This window comes from Podarcis bocagei, assembly GCF_964188305.1.
Source record: "Podarcis bocagei genome assembly, chromosome: 4".
Lineage (NCBI taxonomy): Eukaryota > Metazoa > Chordata > Lepidosauria > Squamata > Lacertidae > Podarcis > Podarcis bocagei.
The window spans coordinates 79715009-79737868 of record NC_138128.1 but is presented as its reverse complement, the minus strand read 5'-3'; the positions used below and the strand labels follow the sequence as shown (position 1 = coordinate 79737868).

At 40.9% G+C, this 22860-nt stretch overlaps 1 protein-coding gene across 6 annotated transcripts in view; it reads left to right on the top strand.

The window, feature by feature from the left end:
- Positions 1-22860, top strand: part of GRID1 (glutamate ionotropic receptor delta type subunit 1) — a 740600-nt gene that overhangs the window by 291274 nt on the left and 426466 nt on the right. For all 6 annotated transcript variants that reach the window (XM_081190826.1, XM_081190825.1, XM_081190827.1 and 3 more), the window contains exon 3: positions 18407-18691. In XM_081190826.1, coding sequence (XP_081046952.1) covers positions 18407-18691 — 285 coding nt within the window. The remainder of the gene's footprint in view (positions 1-18406; positions 18692-22860) is intronic.

Here is a 22860-nt window from a genome sequence, read left to right as displayed (position 1 = left end):
TGCCGAAGTATTTTCATATCTATCTATCTATCATCTATCTATCTATCTATCTATCATCTATCTATCTATCTATCTATCATCATCATCATCTATCTATCATCTATCTATCATCTATCTATCATCTGTCTATTTAAATATCTTTTCTAATTAATCTTGCATGTGCTTTGTATGTGGATTGAAGATTAGGGTATAATTAGAATAGAGGGTTATATGTGTGTGTGTGTGTGTTTTATTATTTCTATTGTCTTTCCCCTCTCTTTCCCTTCTTCCTTTGTCTTCCCCTCTTTTCTTCTATTGTTTCTCTTTCTTTTCTTTTTAGATTTCATTTGTTCTAGATATAATTTTACTGTATTGTGAAAACTTTAATAAATAATAATAATTCATCTTGCATGTTCTTGATGATGTTTCCAGCAGTGGAAACTTGTGGACTGGCACATTGAGAAGGGCTAGATTTATGAGTCAGATGTCATTCCTATTCACAGAAGACATTAGCACATCTTGTCTGTCCCATATCCTGCAAAGGCAAAGTCATCACAAGGGATTACATTCATTTGGAGAAGGCTACATGGGAGCGTCTTATGTTTCCACTTTAACATTTAATTGCAAACCAAACATTCAGGACAAATCTCCTGGGTGGGGAGCAAAACTGTGTTGGCATCACAACTTAGATTGTGCGAAAGAATGATCCTTTCTCATGTATTGGTTCTGTGGTTCTTCTGCCATAATCAGTACATGAATTAAGTTCACTTCTCAATGTTATACAAACAATAGATTGGGTTAAAAGTTTGCCTGCTCATTCCCACACAAACCTCTCCATGAGAGGTCCTTTCCTTGATTCCCCCTCTCTCAAAGGTTAGGCATAGAGCAGTTGCATTAAAGATCTTTTTGGTGGTGGCCCCCAGCTTCAGAACATTCTCCCCTGGGACTGAACTTTAGGCACAGAACTGGGACTGAACTTCAGGCATTCATTCACCCAGACTTTTAGTGACTAGGAAATCTGATGCTGCTGCCTTATTGTTATTGTTTAACTGGTGTTTTGCTTGATTCTGTTATTTTTATAGCTTATATTTGTTATTTTGTTGCTTTAACTGGTGTGTTTTTTTAAAAGCCACAAATTAGAAATATATTTTATAAAGTGAGGTATAAAAAAATGATTTTTTAATGACCTTGGATTCCACCATTCACTTCAAGCATGCACAAGAGGCCTAGCTTTTACATTTCCTGCTCCATGCCTGAAGGCTTCTGACATGTTCAGGGCAAGGAAGGTGCTAAGTCTTGGAGTCTTGGAGCTTGCCTGGGGCTCTCTTTAGGCCATGTTATACTGTCATCTTTCAAGCCTGAGGCCTCCGGTTATTTTCAAAATGGGCCTAAAACCCTGCCACAATGTGTCATACCCTTGTTCAATCTCCCAGAAAGCTTCCCCTCCCTGACTGACACCTGGTGTGGAATTGGTGGCATCCCCAGTAGAGTCATGCCATTGTACCCCATATGCAGTCTTGTTCATTGATCTGAAAGAATAACAATCCTCTCTCTTTTTTATTATCAACCCCAAGGATCAGAATCCTCATTTTGCACCCAAACATGCTTTAAAGAATCATAGAATTGTAGAGTTGGAAAGGTCCCAAGGGTCACCTAGTCCAACCCCCTGCAATGCAGGAATCTCAACTAAAGCACCGATAGCAGATGGCCATCCAAACTTTGTTTAAAAACCTCCAAGGAAGAAGAGTCCACAACCTCCCAAGGGAGTCAGTGTCAGAATGTTCTTCCTCTTGTTTAGTCGGAGGTGGAATCTAGACACACATAAAGAACACTGTGCAAATGCTTTTTTTAAAAAAAGTTTTTAAAATATATATATATTGAATTTGCCATTAGCTCACCAATACTATCTAGTGTCACATTTGTATAATGCACTTAAAACACACTTAAAATGTTATATTTGCAGCTGTGTAGCTGAGTCCGGAAACTCATTCTTTATAACTTGAAAGAAAAAAGCCTTTCACACACATCCTTGCTGTGGTTATGAAAGTGTTCCTAAAAGGTGCTTGTTGTTGTTGTTGTTTAGTCATTTAGTTGTGTCTGACTCTTCGTGACCCAATGCACCAGTGCATGCCAGGCACTCCTGTCTTCTACTGCCTCCCGCAGTTTGGTCAAACTCATGTTGGTAGCTTCGAGAACACTGTCCCACCATCTTGTCCTCTGTCATCCCCTTCTCCTTGTGCCCAACATCAGGGTCTTTTCCAGGTAGTCTTCTCTTCTCATGAGGTGGCCAAAGTATTGGAGCCTCAGCTTCACAATCTGTCCTTCCAGTGATCACTTAGGGCTGATTTCCTTCAGAATGGATAGGTTTGATCTTACAGTCCATGGGACTCTCAAGAGTCTCCTCCAGCACCATAATTCAAAAGCATCATTTCTTTGGCGATCAGCCAGCTCTCACTTCCATACATCACTGCTGGGAAAACCATAGCTTTAACTAGACGGACTTTTGTCGGCAAGGTGATGTCTCTGCTTTTAAAGATGCTGTCTAGGTTTGTCATCGCTTTTCTCCCAAGAGGCAGGCGTCTTTTAATTTTGTGACTGCTGTCACCATCTGCAGTGATCATGGAGCCCAAGAAAGTAAAAGGTGCTTAGGTAGTAATTAATCTGAATCTGTGCAGACCAAATCCCCTTTCCATGTGCAAGCCTGTTTTTTATCTGCATCTTGAAACAACCTTTCCCCAGATGTATTTTACGATATTTCCTGGACCTCCTTTTAATAGTCTCTTTGTCTGTTTCAGCATTGTTCTATCATGATTTTCATTGCATTTTAAATTGGGGCAATAAATTGGGCTCTTATTGAGCATCCACCAAAGGATGGCAGAAGGTATCTGCGTTTAAATCTCAAGGACTGCAGCAGCTCTGTCCTTCAGGAATTGCACTGCAATGTCAGGGTTAGCTAAGATGGAGAACTGAATGTGCCTGACTGCTTTGGGGGAATCCTTTAGATGTTCAGGAGCAGCCTCACCTCTCTCAGCGCTTAGTCCAAAATCATATATCTTTGGACAATGCATACCCAAGTCTCTTGCATGAGTTTCATGTGCATCTAGCTACTGGGTCTGTGCAAGAGATGAGGAGCACATCTTCTTGCTCTGTAGTCCAAAATATGTAAACTATTTTTTTTAGAGCACTGAGAAAACTGGTTGCATCCATGTGTGCTGCAGCTTCCACCAGTATCACACACAGGTCCGGTTTGTAACCGTCTTATCTCTTGCCTTTTCCTTTAGAAAGTTGTTTGCTCCATTACCATTTGCTTTTGCCTTAGGATTCCTGACTGGATAGATTTTGAAGAAGGCAAGAAGGAGCTAGGAGCTGCAACTGAATGAGAGTGTGTTTTGACTAGAGTTTTTGCACTCATTGGTCTAAAATTACTGAGCAGCTGTGTCATCTTCTAACGTACATGTTCTTTATATCCAGTGCTATTTTTCTAGCAAAAGAGGTGCTAGAACTCACCATGAACTCCTCCTTTGTTCTCTTATAATGGCAATGGTACCCATCTAAGAGATGCTGGAACCAAGTTCCAGTGAGTTCTGGCTGAAAAAAGCCCTGCTTAAGTTAAAAGCTTTGCTTTCGTTTTTTAATAGAAAGCTGAGGATTCAGGCAAGTGGTCCGGAGTACACCTGGAGGCAGGGGACAGGGCAGCTTCTGCAACCATCTGATCCCTTTTCAGCCTTGAAGTGCATGCCTCTGTTGCAGTTTTTAAGGCTGTCTTATTTCATAAATGTGTTTGATTTGAATATTTGGAAATACAGAGCTAGGCTTTAGAAAACAAATGGATGTGACATGCTGTTATTGTTCTTTCCTCTCTCTCTTTCATATGTGATTGTCTCTTGCCAGTGAAGCTCATTTTGATGTCTGAAGTACATTGTCATGAATTTGATACATGGGATTAGTGGTGGGGTAGTGGAATCTGTGAGTAGTATTCATATGATTTCGGTAAAACTGCTGTGTTCAGTAGCTTCAAACATTAAATGGCTTGCAATATATTTACTAGAGGAAAGCGAGAGAGTCAAAATTCTATGGAATTTTCCTTTCAGGGATACATATGCTGCAGCCTGTGTATTACAGTGGCCCTGCCAAAGTGTGGTATATTTTAGGAGGGAAATGCGAATAAAATGCGTATAATTTAAATGCAGTTGAAGTTGGAAAAAAGAACAGTGAAAGGGACAGGGTGGACCACAGTGTATACCACCCTGATGGCTTCTGAGACTTTCAGATGGAGAAGAAGTGATATGGATTATGCTTATTTATTAATGATTTATTAATGAGCTGGTTGCATGGGAAATTGAGGGTTAAATTTGGTGAAATGGGAAGGGTGGGTGACGCTGGGAGATTGGCAGTGTTGGGGGGGATGTATATTATATATTTATACATATTTTCCCCTAGGGGTTTAATTTTCACCCTCTGCACGCAGTTCCAGTGAGGCTGAGTTGTTTATTACTGGGGTCCAGATGTCAGACAGCAATGTTCAAGGCCATGTTAGGGAGGAATGTGTGCATGTTTTTCTCAGGCAAAGTGTTACTCAAGATGTATCAGAAGGAAATGTTTCAAAATTGAGTATTATAGGTAGATAAAAGAGGATTTACTCTTCTCGACTATTCTGAGGACAGGTTATAACAATGTATAAAAGCCATAGCAGAAATTAGTAATCAAACAGGTGATGTGTAGGGAGAAGGGATGAATGTATTTTGAAATGATAGTTGGAAAAGTTATTTTATTTGGGACAGGAAAGGAAGGCGGAAAATGGAGGGGACATCTGGGGTGTGGGTGGGAAGTCAGTTTTTAAATTTGTATTGAATTTCTATTAATTTAGTGAGAATTTGTTTAAAATTATGGAAAATCAATAAAAATAATTGGCAAACAATGCTTTGCTTGAGCTTGTTGTAGGTTGTACACATAGTTCTAAATCATGGCCTGGTGTTCCATGCAAACCAATGATGGCCATTGCATTTGTGTTTGCTAATGGAGACTATCCAAAATATTGTGATTCATGCAAAAACAGGGGCAGCAAAATATGTGAATAAAAGGAAAGGAGAACATCTGCAATTCCCAAATTCCAAGCAAAGGCTAGAATAGAAAAAAATACATCTTTCCAATTTATGGACCATGCTTCACCCTAACGTTCTTGTAGAACAGGCCATCCACATGAGTGTTTGAACAATTGTAGATGGGAAGAAGTTCCACAGAAAACAGGGTGGAATGGATTTGTGACTGAACCCATGTGAAACTGACATTGAATGGAATTAGGCTGGTCTGTCCAAGTGACATTACTTTGGTAGGGTAGGGTATAGAGCAGGCATCCCCAATCTTCGGCCCTCCAGATGTTTTGGATTGTAATTCCCATCATCCCTGACCACTGGTCCTGTTAGGTAGGGATTATGGGAGTTGTAGGCCAAAACATCGGGAGGGCCACAGGTTGGGGATGCCTGGGATAGAGTGTTCTGCCCAAAGTGAAACCCTTGCTATCTGGGGTCTAGATCTTTCTAATATGGCCAAGTACAGAATTATCTGTTCATTCATCTACTTCCAGGGTAGGGTGCAGAAGGGTATTGTTAACATAGCTTAGTAGTGGGGGGGGGGGAGTTACGAACTAGGAATTCCTGACGCAAAGCTCATCTCAGCCATGAATTCACACTGTGGCCTTAAGCAAGTCACAATCTTGCATCTCCAAGACCACATTTATAGCATAAAGGCAGCAATGCTAACCTGCCTTACAGGATTGTTATGGAGAGAGTTTATGTGAAGCACTTTTGAGCACTTAGGAAAATTACTCTATGAATAAACTTAAGTTATTTTTAGCAAAAAGAGCAACAAGGTATGTGTATATTTATCACAGGAAATCCATTAATAGGTTTGTTGTGTACACAATCCTATATGCAGAGAGTGGACTCATTCTCTGAGCGTGGATTCTTTGAGTGAGTCAAAACAATGTCATTCATGCGTAAAATAGGTGCTAGTGGTCTTGGAGGAACTCCAAGTTTTGCAGAAGTACATTAAAAATGCTATGAAAGAAAAGAACCCTAAATGTGGGAGAAAACCAAAGTAGCTCAATGAGGAATGAATGTGCTTAGAGGGTACTGGATGTTGGATGAGTGAGCAAGGAGACTTGGGTGGAATGGAATATCTCAGAAGGTGACATGGCTGGCTAGCTGGAACCCTGAAAAGGAATACTCCATTGCACAAAATTTCAGTGTCAGTCCTATTTGTGTTAAGCATAGGGTAGAGACACAAGTCCTGTCTCAGAGTAATAACTTCCACCTCTGGGTGTTCTGGCAAATACGGAACAGATTTTTTTAAATTGTACTTTAGTTTCCATTTAATGAACAAACACTATACTTCTACGCTATGATACTTTCTAATTCTCTTGTCAGTATTATAGACTTTGCTGAATGCGTATTAGCATTATGTTGAGGGAAAACCGACCAGTGCGTCTGTTGACCACTTGATGGCATCGCTACGTTGTACGGAAACTGCACTGCTGCCTGCTGTAACACATCTCTGTACTTCTTTGGTGAGAGAACACATTCAGAATTTAGAGTGCCAGAATAGGAAGGCAGCTATTTATTAATAAAGTCCAGTAAATGAAATGAAAGCTTGAGGCCTCATTTTCCAAATCTTATTCTCTTTCTCTAGTTTACTACTAAGTATTCTTACTGATTCTATTCGCCTGTATAAAAACCAACGGAACAGCCATTTAGATTTCCTTCCTCTGCCTTTAATTTAGAGGCAGCATTTGTCATTTTCATCTTTTCTTTGCTTGCTGCATATTGCCACGTTTCTCTCAAAACAGAAGCAGGTGAGCCCCATTCCTTCTTGGGGAAGCCTACAGGGTCCTCCTGAGAACATTGGAGGAATACACTTGCAGGACATGGCCAAACATCTGCAATGTCAAGGACAGGTCAGACTGTTTTAAGTGCTTTTTGGGTCCCCAGAGTGAGACTCTGAGCCGAACTCCTGCATTAAACAAAAACCAAAAAGAACAGCGTTCCCAACATTTGGCTGCCAGAGGCATCTGGGCAACTTACTAGCAGCACATGCAAACAGCATCGCATGTCTCCAGCATTTAGGATTCAGAGGTGTAATGCCTCTGAAGACAGAGGCTCCATATAGCTCTCACATGTAAACAGCTCAGGGTAGCCAATGTGGCTGGACTCCGTCGCAGGACTCCCAACTTTCATCAGCTTCTGCCACCATGGCCAAAGTCTAGGGATGTTGGGAGTTGTAGTCCAACAACTTCTGGAAACTACCATATTTCTTGTGTGTATTTGGTAGTGGTGGCCCCTCCCTGTTTTCAGGAGATTATGATAGTATAAGACATTACAAGGTACAGTGGTACCTCGGGTTAAGAACTTAATTCATTCCGGAGGTCTGTTCTTAACCTAAAACTGTTCTTAACCTGAAGCACCACTTTAGCTAATGGGGCCTCCCGCTGCCGCCGCGCCACCAGACCATGATTTCTGTTCTCATCCTGAAGCAAAGTTCTTAACCCGAGGTACTACTTCCAGGTTAGTGGAGTCTGTAACCTGAAGTGTCTGTAACCTAAAGCGTCTGTAACCCGAGGTACTACTGTATATCCAAATGCATCTTGACTGGGAAGAAAGAAAGCCTATGAACAAGATAGTTGGTGGTTTGGGGGGGGCAGGGGTGCAAAGTTGGATAGGTAACTGATGTGTTTATGCCTTGCTCACAATGCATGTACATTGCTGAATTTATTTATGTTGGGTTAGTGTAGACTTGATGACTAGCAACAGAATGTGCAGTTTGGCTCTGTTGAAAATATTTTGTGTTTGGATGGTGCAAAAATTGATCAATGGTGGCCCGTTCACATAGGCAGATAGATAATCTCTGAATGCTATGGCCTATTGGAAGCAACTCATAATGACTAGCAGCTGAGTGAGTGGAAAGACATTGCATCTGAGGTGAATGTGAGGCAAATATATAATATCTGTCTCTGGTAGTAGTATGATTTGCAAGGGTCCGTTCTTCACACTTGATTTTGCAGACATTTAAATGATGGGTGGGCATGCATGTGTAAAACAACTTTAAGATTAAATTCTCTTTGTTCATTCTATATGGGAAAGCATAATGCCTTTTCTGCTGGGTTTGTATAATTGTTTCCTAAAACTAAGAAAGATCATTTGCTTTAGTCAAGAAGCACTAATGACATGCTAAGCTGTCTGTGGAATGTTATGTTTGAGGGCTTACATGATACTTTTGAATTGTTCTGTGGGCCATTAAATCAGTCTGGCCATTTCCTTGATTGACCTATAAGGACACACTGGAGAATTATGTGACAAAATGGCCATGAGGAGATGCTTCACAGCTTTTGGTTCATAGTTAGCGGGGAAAAAGAAAAGAAACCCCCTCTTTCTTTCACAGTTTTACTCCTGAGTCATATTGAATAACAGTGATCTGTGTTCCAGGAGCAGATACCAGAAAGAATGTGAGAGGTTTAACTTCAGCTTCTGAAAGGGTACGAAGCAGAACATTTCTCAGATATGCAAGACTAATCTGAAGCAAAATACATTTTAAAAAATGGTTTCAGGGCCTGCTTCAGAGTCTGGCATCCTTCGGCAGATGCCAGGGTCCCGGCACCACTTATGCCTGATTTATACCTGACCTGACCTGACCTGTTTGATTCCCACCCCCAGACCTTCACTCCAAGCATCATCATCTTAATTTCTCAGAATGTTCCAACTTAGTATTGTTTGGGGCATTGTGGGAAACTAAAATGGTGGTTAGACCCAGGGGCCTATTACTTATTTGGAATGCTGCTGCTCCATTTAAATGGGAAAAACTATCACATGGTGAGTGGCATGAAAGTGGTTAGGCTTTCCTGGGGTACAAAATAGCCGGTCACTGTGTACGGCTTAATTCTGCATTCCTGCCATACCAATCCCCCTCAGCCTTTTAGGATTATTAGAATATTCAACTGCATACAGGAATGGCCACATCTTTTCATTTTCACATGTGGCTTGTCTCATACATGCCAGGGTTACGTTCCTGACGACCACCTTAATTCCACTTGCATCCCTGACTGAAGCATGCAAAAGAGGACACCCCCGCTTCGCGTCTCATGTGATGGATTTATGGGCCATAGTGCTGGCAGTATTCCTGACAGTATGCGTAGTCGACTTTGCATTGTACATTTTGTGTGTTAGATGTGCTGGATATGACTTGCCGACATTTTTCTTTTAGTTATCCAAGTGTCTTGGCCTACATGTGTATGAAATATGACATTTCTGTCAATTGTGGAAGGATCCTAACCACTTTGATACCACCATGAAAGAGTAGGTCATTGAGTGAGGGCCAGGAATCCTTCTATACGACTTTCTTTTGTTTCCCCCCTTCTATTTAAGTCTATCCCACATGAATATGCAATCTTACTTCATGTTCACTCTCTTTGTTGGCATGGCAGAGATTTTCAGATGCAGTAGCATCCTCTTGTTCCCTTTCTGTCACTCCTGTCAAGCAGCCTCATATACATCTCCTTTTTCTTCTTTTTAACAATTCAGGTCATTAGCTGAGGCAAAGAGAGGGAACTGCTTTGGATGTGTCCTTTTGAAATTTCTTAAGCCTTAATTAAACATACAACTGGTTGGCCTTTTGACTTGATGCATTTTGATCTCTTGGCTAATCAGGGCACTTAAAGAAATCACCATTACTTTAATGGGCTCAGCTTAGAAAACCAATCAAAACAGGAACTCTGGTGAGCACTTGAGTCATTCATAGCAATGGGGCTGTCAAGCATTGTTTTGTATTTTTAATGGAAACTTACAAGAATCTTATCTTCTGATGAACATACAAATGTAAAGCTGTCGTCATGCAGCCTCCATTGGAGGATCTGTAGTGTGGCATCACAATCCTGGATTTGCATGAGCAAAAGTGATTGGGAAGGTGAAAATGAGTTTAGTAATTTCATGGGGTGGGAAGAGGAGAGGGGTAATGTGGGTGGGGTTGGTGAGTAGGGCAAACAGAGGTGCAGCCCCATGTCGTATAATAAAAAGGATGTTTGAACACACGTCATTTGTAATGCCAATTCCTGGATGCCATTCTGTCAAAAATCAGAGCCCAGGGAAATTAAGGGGTATGTTTCCCCATGGTAGGAAGCCTTAGTTCTCAATGGAGGATGTCATTGGGCTGCATCTGTTTATACTTGGATATTTTTTAGGGTCTGTGTAAACTGCTTTAGTTCACTGGAATGAGTTGGTTGAATATTTGCCTGCATCATTTAGAAGATTTAAGGCCTAATCCAAGCATGGAGAACAATCCCTTAATGATTCCAAAGAAACTTGCAACCTGATCCTAGCCATGTTCACTTGAAAGTAAGGTGAGCAAATATCCTACTTTATAGAGGAGAGTCCTCTATTTGAAGTGTTCTCTGGTCCAAGTCTTCTTTAAAGATTAAGAACTATGAGAAGCGGCAGGGGCTTTGGTCTGTGTTTCTGCTCACAGGTGTTTTCAGGTACTAACTGTCCAAGGGCAACTACAAGGTCCCTGATCCCTCCTTATAGTTCGTAATCTATCAACCAGGCATGAACCAGAGGATCCTTCAAATAGAGGACTCTTTGCCTTCAACAATTAGTACCTGAACACACTACAGATCCTTTGCTCATTCTCCCCCACTATGGTGAGATGTATTCTACTCCTATTTAAATTACAGTGATGATTTCCAAATTTGCATATGTAAATATGATGCAAATGCGTGCCATATTTTTGGTGATGGATTTCCTCTTTTTGAGGGAATACATAGGTGGCCACCCTACTTGAAAGGAAGGCCCACTAATTTCAGTGGGGTGTACTTCCAAGTAAATCTATTTACACTTACAAGCAAGAAAAATAATCTTATGCATGTTCACTGAAGCATAAATCCTACTTTGTCCAACAGGGCTTACTCCCAGGGAAGTGTGCATAGGATACAGACATGAAAGAATATAATTATGCCCTGTATTACAGCTACACTTTTTTATCATAGCCAACATAAACTAGAGGAGGCATAGGTTCCAGTGATTTAGTTTTTATCCATACAACTTTTCTGGAATTGAAACTTTCATTTGCAAAGGCACAGAAAAATACATTTCCTGGTCTATTTCTGGTTTATGAAGATAACCTTTATGATGTAAAAGTCTTCAGCCAGTCTGCTTGGAACAAAGCATCAACAGAAGCCAGGGCTCCACAATCATGCAAATGTCTGGGGTGGTGGCGGACTGAAGCCTCTTTTATGAGCAGTGAAATGCCAACTTCCAGTGCACACTTTAGACCAGAAATATCAGGTGTTTCCACCCTGGATGGGCAAGCTTGCAGGATCTGAAGTTTTGTTTTGTTTTTTGTGAAAACAACTTTGTAATGAGGCTAAGCTATTTTAATGTACCCAGATGAAATGACATTTGCACTGTCTATGCACATATTTTAATCAGAGAGGGAAAAGAATATACACTGGGCCCTTCTACATGTAAAGGTTATCTGTCTATCTATCTTTGAGGTTTTCATAGAATCGTAGAATTGTAGAGTTGGGAGGGACCCTGAGGATCATCTAGTCCAACCCCCTGCAAGGCAGGAAGATGCAGTTGTCCCATACGAGGATCGAACTTGCAACCTTGGCATTATCAGCAACATGTTCTAACTAACTGATCTCTCTCTCTCTCTCTGAAACACTACACACTGATGATATTAAATTGACCTCCATACTCATTGTTTTGTGTTAGGATACAGAATAATCTTAATTTTAATCTATTTCACTCCACTATCCAGATGATTAACACACTTTTTACAAACCTAGGTAAAGGTAAAGGTGCCCCTGACCATTAGGTCCAGTTGTGGACGACTCTGGGGTTGTGGCGCTCATCTTGCTTTATTGGCCAAGGGAGCCGGCGTACAGCTTCTGGGTCATGTGACCAGCATGACTAAGCCGCTTCTGGCAAACCAGAGCAGCGCACGAAAACACAGTTTACCTTCCTGCCGGAGTGGTACCTATTTATCTACTTGCACTGGTGTGCTTTCGAACTGCTAGGTGGGCAGGAGCTTGGACCGAACAACAGGAGCTCACCCCGTTGCAGGGATTCGAACCACGACCTTCTGATTGGCAAGCCCTAGGCTCAGTGGTTTGGACCACAGTGCCACCCTAGGAAGGCTAAATATTTCACTAAGTCCTATTAACGTTCCAGGATTTTTGAATTCCTTGTACAGCTCTTGCAAACCTTACTTGCTGTGGTAGAATAGCACACAGGCAGTTGAGTCTTGTGCCAAGTGTCTGTCGCTGTGAAATGGAATCCTTACAAATGTTGCCAAATTTCCCTTCCGTTTCCTATTATGTTTGTTTGCTGCTTAGCTAAACTGCTTTAGGAGTTTTAGCTTCAAGAACAAAAAAGTCAGGGGTGCCATTTCTATGAGAGGGAGGGGAGGTGCGAAGGGATTTCAGGAGAGAGCAAAATTTTCAGTACGGTTCAAATAACTGCTATCAGAAGTTTTCAAAACTGAATTGCAAAAAGGCATACATTTTCAGAGTGTTCTATACACTTTTCTTTTCATTATTAGCACTTTTATTGAGGTTTTTCAGGAAACACATTATATCCCAAATGTGTATAAAATGAAGGCACAAACTGGATTGCAACTACAGCATTGTAAATCTCACAATTTCCTATTGCATGTGTCCTTTTGAAAGTTCTTAAGCCTTAAAGAACATGTCCTATAAAGGTAGGGCCAAACTATGCATTAAGTTAAAAATGTAGTTTCTTTATCCATGCTTGTTTTTAAGACTTTAAATAAATAGTAGCCCAAAGGGTCCTGATTGTGACTGTGCTGTAGAGGGAAGGGGTTACCTATTTTCTCTCACACAACACAAATCTCTCCAAGTGCTATGTGGCACACAAAGGAAGCTGCTGTTGGTAAAATAAAAATGGGACGTTTCCTTTTGCTTATATCTTGCATTTGCCTCTCCTCTTTTTATACTGTTTGAGAGCAGGAAGATATGATGGAATAAAATAGCCCTTTAAAGCAGCCACCTTCCAGTGTTACTTGATATTGTTATGATGATGCTATTGTGCTCTGTCAAGCAAGTAAGAAACCATCATCCTGGGCTTTGTCTAGCTTGCTTGCTTGCTTAATGGACTTTGGCTGGTGGCTATAAGCTACTGGAATCTTCTGGACGTAACTAGCAGTCAGGGCGAGAGTTTGAATCAGTGTTCTGGCTGCACTTGTGTGTGGCAGAGGAACAAAAAGCAGTTTAAATTTGGGCCACAAAAAGAAACCATACTGACATTCTGCAGCTGGCTTAGGAAATCAGCAATACTGTTGGTGTTTTAAAGGTGAGCGCTGTCTGTCTGGTTAGCTTCTACCACTTCCTCCATCAGGGATGGAGAAGTAATTTGATTCAGTAGGCATTCAAAGCTAAATCTGTCAGATTTGCACCAAACAAACCCCAAAACATAAAACCATTCCTCACACTTTATGCTGAACTTACATCTGCTTCCATCCTATTTTTGCTCTGACCTACTCTTTGGACAGCAATATCTTGGCAATTCTCATGGTTCCTTGTGAAAGGTTTGGTATCCTGCAGCTTCTGCCTTTGCTGTTAATCTGAGATGACACCGGCGCCAGGTGATCCCTCCTAGTGATTTGTGGGTCCCCCCCTTCCTTTTTTGGTCTCAGCCTTGCTATACTTTTCTCTTTTATCCTCCCATCTTCCCTCTCCAACTGAGACTCAATAAATTACCTGTGTGACACGCTAAGCTTTCTCTGGCAGAGAGCCTGGGAAATCAAATCTGTTCCCAAACCTAGGCCTCCCATTTGAAAGTGAAGTGTTTTCTTGTAGCTAAATCAGGTCACCTCCTTTGGAGGCAAAGAAGAGGAAAATCATATCCCTATAATTAACAAGGAGTAAATTTAGATAATGCAGCCAGCATAAATTTATGGGAAGGGTCAAGAAGGAAATAATTTTGCAAGCATGCCATCTCTCCCTTTACTGCACAGCTTTACCGTGTTCTAACCTTCCAAAAGGAGCCATTGGGTTTCCTTATCTACTATTGATCTAAACTCAATATCATCTTTTTTCCATTTTTGTTGTTGAAATACTCTCATGTAGCTTCGTTAAATGTAGATTTTATTTATTTAATTACTAATGGGCTGAATCTGGAGCGTGGGTTATTCAGTGGCGCCCAGTGGATTCTTTTGGAAAACTGGTGGCTCTCCATGGTTTCTTGCTCTTTCTAAGTTGTGAAGTAATTGTGCTTCGACAGTAGTAAACTGTCCCGTTGGTCCGATAGCCAGAAATAGGAAGCAGAGGGGGAGTGCTAGCGCTGGGGCTGGATGCAAGAACTGGACGATGGAAAAGAAAGGAAAAACAATTAAAATCCAAGACCATAAAATGATTCCATAGTTATCAGACGGCACCAAATATGTGGTCTCAGACATCCTAGAACTTCAGAACAACAAATGTTTTGTTGAATATAGGCAGGTTTTCTAGCAAATTGGTACCACAATTGTGCACCAGACCCTAAAACTGCAGGATATGCTTTCCTCAACTAAGGTTCACTTGTTTGGGATATCAGGTCATTTATTCCTGTTCCCTCAGAGTTGTTTCCCAAAGTACTCAATACAAGTCTAACATTTCAAAACAGAGATGCCCAACTTCTTCATGCTCTGTTTTCCAGAGAGTATTCTGTGGGCTTGAGAAACATTTCCCCACACAAACTGACCTCATGGATGGTCAGGCTTAGTGATAAATTTGGTTCCATAGATCAGTAAGGCAGTTGTAGCCGACGTGGTGTTTTCAAGATCTTGCTGGCCTACAACTCCCATCATTCAAACCATTGACTAAGCTGGCTGGCACTTATAGGAGTTTTAGTTCCAGTCATCTGGATGGTACTATATTGGCTCCCTCCGGAGTAAGGTACTCCTCACAGTTATAGGAAAGAAATACACTCAGCTATAGCCAGGACATTGCATTCAAAATCTAAAGAAAGATGTAGTGATAAAGTGTGAACTATCTATTGCGATTTGAAAACATTTTCCCCAAATTAAACATTATATTATTTCAATTTGATAAGTAAATAAAACTAACCTTGTTTTCCTTCTGTAAAAGAGAAATTGTGAAGTGATTTATCACACCTTGACCAATATTGGGCAGTGCTGAAGCATCGTCATTCAGGACATGCATACTCTTCTTCAGAAGTACCTTTTTGATCTTTCTCTGAAATCTGAAAAAAGAGGGGGGGATTGAAACTGAAAATACATGATTCTTTTTGCATTAAGAACAAAAAACCCCACACATTCATGCTGCCTTTGTTCTGAAGGAAGTAATAACTGATTCAGTTTAACAAGCTACCAAAACATTCAGAATTTGTTCGACAGTCAATCTTAGGCCTTCAAAAGTGTTCTTCTTTTCCAGATTTTTAAGTGTCATACATGGTGGTGTTTAATGCTCAAGATTCAGTTCTCCATGCTGCATTCTAGACATGCTTGGAGGACATTCCTTTTTAAAGGAATGCAAAGCGCAGTGCAGCCTCTTCTTACGGGGGTGTGCATACATTTTATAATGAGCAAAACATTGAATTGATCAGTTCCAATTAGGATTCATTTCCATTATCCCTTTCATCACTCATTCATAAGTGTCGGGGGGGGGGGGAATAACTTTCTCTGGCAGCAGCGGAGGTCCTCTTGGTGGTTGTCTCCATCCATAGACATTCTATCATTTATTTTGTCATGTTAGTCTCCCTCTGTGTACACTGATTGTGTCATTCCAGGGCATTCTGAGAAAATGGCAGCTGCCAGCGAATGGAGACCATTTTCTGTTGGCTTCTATCGCCACTCCTTCAGAGTGTCTCAGAATGTTACAGTGTCACATTTGGGGGAAATAAAATAGCAGCTTCCAGGAGATAATCACAAAAATCCAATCCACCATCAAAGGCTTCTTCTGTACTGTATATTACAAATGTATATATTTATATTCCTTTTTTCCCCTGCTATTCCTCCAAGGAGGCCATGCAGTATTGGTGGCCCATAATCCTCACAATAATTATGTGAAGTAGATAAGACAGAGTCTCAGTGACTGGCCCAAGGCCACCCATTGAGATTCAGAGCTGAGCAGGGATTTGTGTGTTGGGATCCTGCCAGGGAAACAAAAGCCATCATGCCCCCATGCCGTCTCCGGACGATCCATCGATCTCCCGTAGAACAGTATCAGTCAATTAGCGACACAAGCCTCAGAAACATCTGTCCACATTCCAAGGACTGGTGCACGCCCTTTGCAGAGTTCACACAATGAAAGATGCACTGAAGAGAGCATTATTTACAACTTTATTCTGCGTTGATCAGAACAAAGAAAAAACATGACTGCCTGCTTGGGTGTCCAGGCACAGAGAGAGAAAACAACAGCTATATACAAAAACAGAAACTTCCTGTGAGCCGGAAGTACGCAGACTCTGTGACTTACAAAGCCTGCTCCCTTTTAAGGTGGAATGGAAATATCCTAACATTGAGAACCTTGGTCTTCCTCGTCAACAGATTGTGCAATCATTGTGCAACAAAGTTATCAGCAACCTACTTGTGCATTCTCTTGTACAATCTTGTTTCGTTGATGTAAAATATTTCACTAGCAGAATAAATATAACACTAAGTGTCTTTAACTTAGCACTATGTTCAGGGCCGTCTTTAACATATACACCGCTGGGGTGCAAAGATCCGCCCAGCACCCCCAAATTTAGTTTAGCCCCCCAAATTAACATTTATTGAGCTTTCTTTGGGAGGGGGGAAGCCAAAGTTTTTGACCTTTTTTTAGGGGAGCGAATTAAAAGTTATTGAGCTTTATTTGGGGTGGAAGTAATCACTTACCTGTAAAAATGACGCAGAGGAAAAAACTACTTTTGTTTCCTGACTCATCAGGAATATTGGGCACTAAGGAGTAATAGAGGAGGGGGGCAGGGACTTGCATTCCATTGCTTTTCACTGCCACCGATAGAAATGGACTGGTATACAGTAGGTATACATTTGGTGCCCCCCAGAATTCGGCGCTCAGGTGCCCCACACCCCTTGCACACCCCCCCCCCGGGGTAAATACAGCCCTGACTATGTTGGATACAAACATTTATTCTCTAGATATTTTGAGACCTCTTGAAACTTGGGCACCTTCCTAGTTTGCTTGCTGGTAAATCCAGCCCACCCTAGATCAGCCACTGTTTCATACAAAGTTCTGAAAACAAATTGCATAGGTCTTTAAAATGGTCTGCTGAATAGACTGGCTTAAGTTTAACAACAGAACATTACAAGTGAAATGAATTTGCTTAAAAAATATATATACTTTAAGGCGGTTGATGCCAAATTTTATCTGCAAATTTGCTGGTTGGTTATTGAATATTTTTAGATTTGTATATGATAGTCCTTGATAGCTGATTTCATTATATGATATTTGCTAATAGTTGATGTCATGGCAGTATTTAATAAATGATATGTAATGGCATTTTATAAGCGATAATAACATGGCTACAAAGCAGTTGTATTTAGTATCTGACAGCGCTTGATAGTTTATATGCAGCTGTCGACTGACAGCTGATAGGAAATCAGATTTCATGTGTGATATTTGCCAAAACATTTAAACAAACCTAAAGCATCCGACTTTTGAGGCAGAATGTACATATTCAGAATGTAAAACTAAATAGTGCATTCAAAATATCACATTCAAAGTTGGTGAAGAGAAAAATGGTCAGATGTCTAGTATTTGCCAATATTAATTTCACTTCTGAAAAGCAGCATGTGCTCTCTATCCAGTGCTATTTTTCTAGAAAAAAAGATGTCGGGACTCACCATGAATGCCTTCCTTGTTCTTTTATAATGGCAATGGTGTCCACCTGAGAAGTGATGGAACTAAGTTCCTATGAATTCTGGCTGAAAAACCTCTGTGCCTCAGCAGGTTCACCTTTTCAGTAGACGTGACTTGGCCACAGCTTTCTAGATTTTCTTTCCTTTCTTTTTTTAATACTTTTTATTAAGTTTTCAAAAGCAAACTCAAAGAAGAACATAAGTCAAATTTCCAAAAACAAAGTCCACTTAAACATAAACTCTTGCATCCAGCATCTTAGTGTTTTCTTATTTACACTGCGCTTTGTCGCACTCAGACTTCCTTCCTTCCCTGCTTCGGCTTTCACACATTAACACCTACTCCTACAGATTCTTATTCACCCTCCACCCACATCACAAGATTTAAGTTAATCCTGCTACAGTTTTTAAACTTCTACAATTATTGCGTATATATACAACAAATTTATTCCACTCCTCTTCAAACTTTGTTACTTTTTGATGTCTAATCTTATTAGTCATTTTTGCCAACTCCGCATATTCCCAGCTTTCTAGATTTTCATCTACTTTTTCTTTTTCTCCTCAGCCTGTGACCTGATGACCCTGGGGATATTAGCCTTAGTCACCTCCACCGGATGTGCTTCTGCCAACGCCCTGCAGTCTTTGACAGATGCCATGCACATCCCCCACCTCTTCGTACAGCGCAACACAGGAGGGTCCCCACGGACAGCTTGCCACCTAAATCCTAGCCTTGAGGAGGACGAATACACGCTAGCAGCCAGGCCGCCTGTTCGCCTCAATGATGTTATGCTGAAGCTAGTCACCGAATTGCGATGGCAGAAATTTATAGTGTTCTATGACAGCGATTACGGTAAGTGCAATGAATCATTTCAGAAACATCCCCTGAGTCTCCATTTCTTTGAATGTTCTGTATCCTCTCTTTCCGCCAGAGAAAATAGACCAAAGACATGTTTTGGTATGGTACTTTGGGGTTTTTTGTGTAACCAACGGGGAAAACGTGTTGAATGGACACACTTTTTTCTTGCTTGCTTTCTTTCTTTTGAGTGAAAGGTTGCTGTGAAAACTAATTTTCAGCCAGACTGCAAGTTGCTTAGCAACACCTTATCAAGACAGCTGAAGTTTGATTCATCTCACAATTTTTCAGTAAAATATTAATAAACTGTTGACACTGATTGGCAGGGTTCATATACTGTATGCAAGGCAGTGCACAACAAGAGTTCCTAAACCATTCCTCTGTGATCTGCTTCTTTTCAAGTCTCCGTGTTGCTTGCTTTAAAAATTAATTTTCCGTATTGCCACATGTGTAATTTATTTCTTTACAGCATTTCCCCTACTTCTCCTTTCTGGACTGGATAGCATTGCAACCTATTCCTCACATGATAGGATTAGCATTTCCTCTGTGTCATAGGTACAGTCCACATGATGAATTTATTTCTGGCGTGAAACTTCAGACTTGATCTCTGCTGCCATGCTGAAGTGTTGGGAGTGCAGAAACTTCTGTCCAAACTAAATGAGATGCCGTTCATGTAATAATGAGCAATTTTAGCTTGTGGCTTTAAAAAAGTGAGTAGTGGGCACAGAGAGGGAGCAATCCAAAGCAGAACCCATGAGACTTTAACCTTTTTACCTCTCTGAGGTCCTGACCTGAGTTGCTCCTCTCCTCCATGCTGGAAGAAAAGCTTCCATTAGCACAAAAGGGAGGTTTTCTTTCAATGTGAATAGCAGATACAGCGTTCCCCCAATCCAGATCAGGAATGAAGTCTGTAAGGCAAATTAGCGTATTCACAGGTTCCCCAAAAGCAGAGCAGGGGAATTGCTTCCCTCTTATGGTTGATGCAACCAATCATTGTGACTGATGGGTGAGAAAGAGGCAAGTGATTGACTCTTCCCACATGGTTGCACCATTCACTTTTAGTTGAGGTACATCACTGTGCCCATGTGTGAAAGGGACCTTACCATATGCAAGTTCAAGCTTAGGAAAGATCTGGGCATGGGGCTGGATGTGTGTGAGATACATGTCAAACAGATGTCAAAGTCAGACAAAGGTAGAATCCCAGAGCTCACTCTGAAAGTTAGGCATGGAAAGAAGACAGATGTCCTCATCAGGATCAAAGTACTCATGGCCTGGAAGGTGGAAAGCAAATAGTGAAGTGGGGCTGGGAATAAAAACCACATGCACACTATCATGAAGGAGATTTGAGCCCCTTATTTGCAGTTTCTTCTCCATGGTAGATGTGTCCCTTAGAAAGATGGTGTTGGAAGCTGATATCTGACTCACCCATCTTAGGCCATATGTTTTGAAAGTATACTCTAGTAGCATAATTTTGCTTTGGAAGACATAGTCAGTAAATTTTGGACTTGTGATATTTGCAAATGTGGGGTCAAGTGGATGAGAAAGGTCGCCGTGTAGATGTTTCTGCTACAACGAGCAACTGGGAGAGAAAAAGATATGGCTGCCAATGAAGAGGTGATGTTTCTTAACAATCAATACTTAACTAGGCATTTTATTAATCTGATTTAGGATGCACAACAACAACAACAACTTATTTATACCCCGCCCATCTGGCTGGGTTTCCCCAGCCACTCTGGGTGGCTTTCAACAAAATATTAAAATATAATCGTCTGTTAAACATTAAAAGCTTCCCTAAACAGATGTCTTTTAAAAGTCTGGTAGTTTGTCTTTGACATCTGATGGGAGGGCGTTCCACAGGGCGGGTGCCACTACCAAGAAGGCCCCCTGCCTGGTTCCCTGTAACTTGGCTTCTTGCAGCGAGGGAACCACCAGAAGGCCCTCGGCACTGGACCTCAGTGTCTGTGCAGAACAATGGGGGTGGAGAAGCTCCTTCAGGTATACTGGACCGAGGCCATTTAGGGCTTTAAAGGTCAGCACCAACACTTTGAATTGTGCTTAGAAACGTACTGGGAGTCAATGTAGGTCTTTCAAGTTATATGGTCTCGGCGGCCGCTCCCTGTCACCAGTCTAGCTGCCGCGTTCTGGATTAGTTGCAGTTTCCGGGTCATCTTCAAACGTAGCCCCACATAGAGTGCATTGCAGTAGTCCAAGCGGAGGTAACTAGAACATGCACCACTATGGCAAGACAGTCCGCAGGCAGGTAGGGTCTCAGCCTGCGTACCAGATGGTGCTGGTAAACAACTGCCTTGGACACAGAATTGACTTGCGCCTCCATGGACAGCTGTGGGTCCAAAATGACTCCTAGGCTGCACACCTGGCCCTTCAGGGGCACAATTACCCCATTCAGGACCAGCATTACGGTATAGGAAGAGAAACTAGGTGTGAAAAGCCCCTTTGGCACCTTCTGCTGTTTCCTGAATGACAACAAGTCTTGCATTACTCATGGCATCTAATTTCTAGAGCACTGATATTTTGGAAACGTATCTGAAACGGGGGTTCTCAGTTTTGCACACTGCAGAAAACCTGGTTGCTGTTGTTGAGGAGTGTGGTGAACAAATCACAACAGAAAGGGGCACAACATATATTCTTAAGGCCACATACATGCTTGTGGTTGGGCTCAAAGAAGTCTGTTTGTAGCAGCAATAGTGAATACCCTACTGCTGTCCCTGGAAGCCTGTCTGAGACCCTCAGATAAAGATAATTTGTTTTTGTTTTGCACTAACTAAAATAGCTAACGTACACCCTTACTTTATTTTTAAATTTCGTTTGTGGTGTGGTGAACTTGGACAAGCAACTGACAATTGTTTTGGTTTATTTTTGTGTATTTATTTCATTTAAAATACTTGTATTCTTATTTAAGTGTGGGCGGGGGGAACATTTCACATACAATTAAAATACAGTACAGTTAAAACTCAAACTTATAATCATTAAATTCTGCTAAAAATATAAACTGCATTTTTTTTTTTTTAATCTGCACACTTTGTTTGGAAATAATGAACTGCATGTATTTGTGTTTGCATTTTACCGCATTGTGAAGAAACTATTGAATAAGCAGATGAAGAGAGCATTTAGAGCTGAGAGAAACATGTTTTATATATAGTAAACAGATAACAAAGTGCCTAATTTTGCCAACATTATGCTTTTGTTCTACTCTGTGGCAAAGCTTCAGTATAATTATGAGTGGGGTGGAGGGGCAGAGAACCTTTTAAAACCAAAATGGATCCATTTTTAGGAAATGCAAAGATGCATTTAAATGGCAAGTTTGTGAATTAAAACTAGTTTTGTAGGCATTATGGCCCTATACCACTTTAAAGTGAAGGGAACTATGAAAGCCACCTTTTCAATTTAGGCACTGGATCCAATTTTGCAAAAAATAGATATGCGAATACCTCACTGAAATAGTAGAACATGTTCCAGTTCTGATTCACTTCTGTTCCATTAATTTCAGTGGGGCATATAAATCCTATCCTTTGGATGCTTTATACTCAGAAATGAATCCAACTGAATTCAATGGAGTTCTTAGGAAATGAGCATAAGATTGTGGCCCTAGTCCCTACTGATGGCTACAGAAATGTTTGGAGAGTAGATTATTTTTCTATGTAGAATAATCATGCCAAACCACTCTATTGAATTAATCTGCATTTCTATAGGAAAAATCAGTCATTGGTGAAGTAAGAAATGGCTGTGGAAAGAGGCAGACAAGAAGAGAGAAAAAAATTAAGGTCGATAGAAAGTATAAAATATGTCTTTATTTTAAAGATGTTTGAGAGGAACAGGGATATCATGATATTTATTTGTAAGGTTTCCGTTCTGTACCAGCTAACCTGGGAGTAAGAAATTTACATCTGAATAGATGCCTATTATAGGATTGTGCTGTGGATGTTTGTAAAATGTTAGGCAGGTTGAAGGATGATACGACTCTCTGGGCATCAAGACATCTGTGTGTTGAGTTAATATGTGGTTAGAGCAGTTAGATAAATATTGGAAAAATTTATATATCAAGGAAGCACACAGTCCCATTGGTCATCAAATTGTATTTCTTCATTTTCCTCTGATAAATTATTCTTCAAGCATCATACATGCCAAGCTTTGTTTAGGAGCAGTCT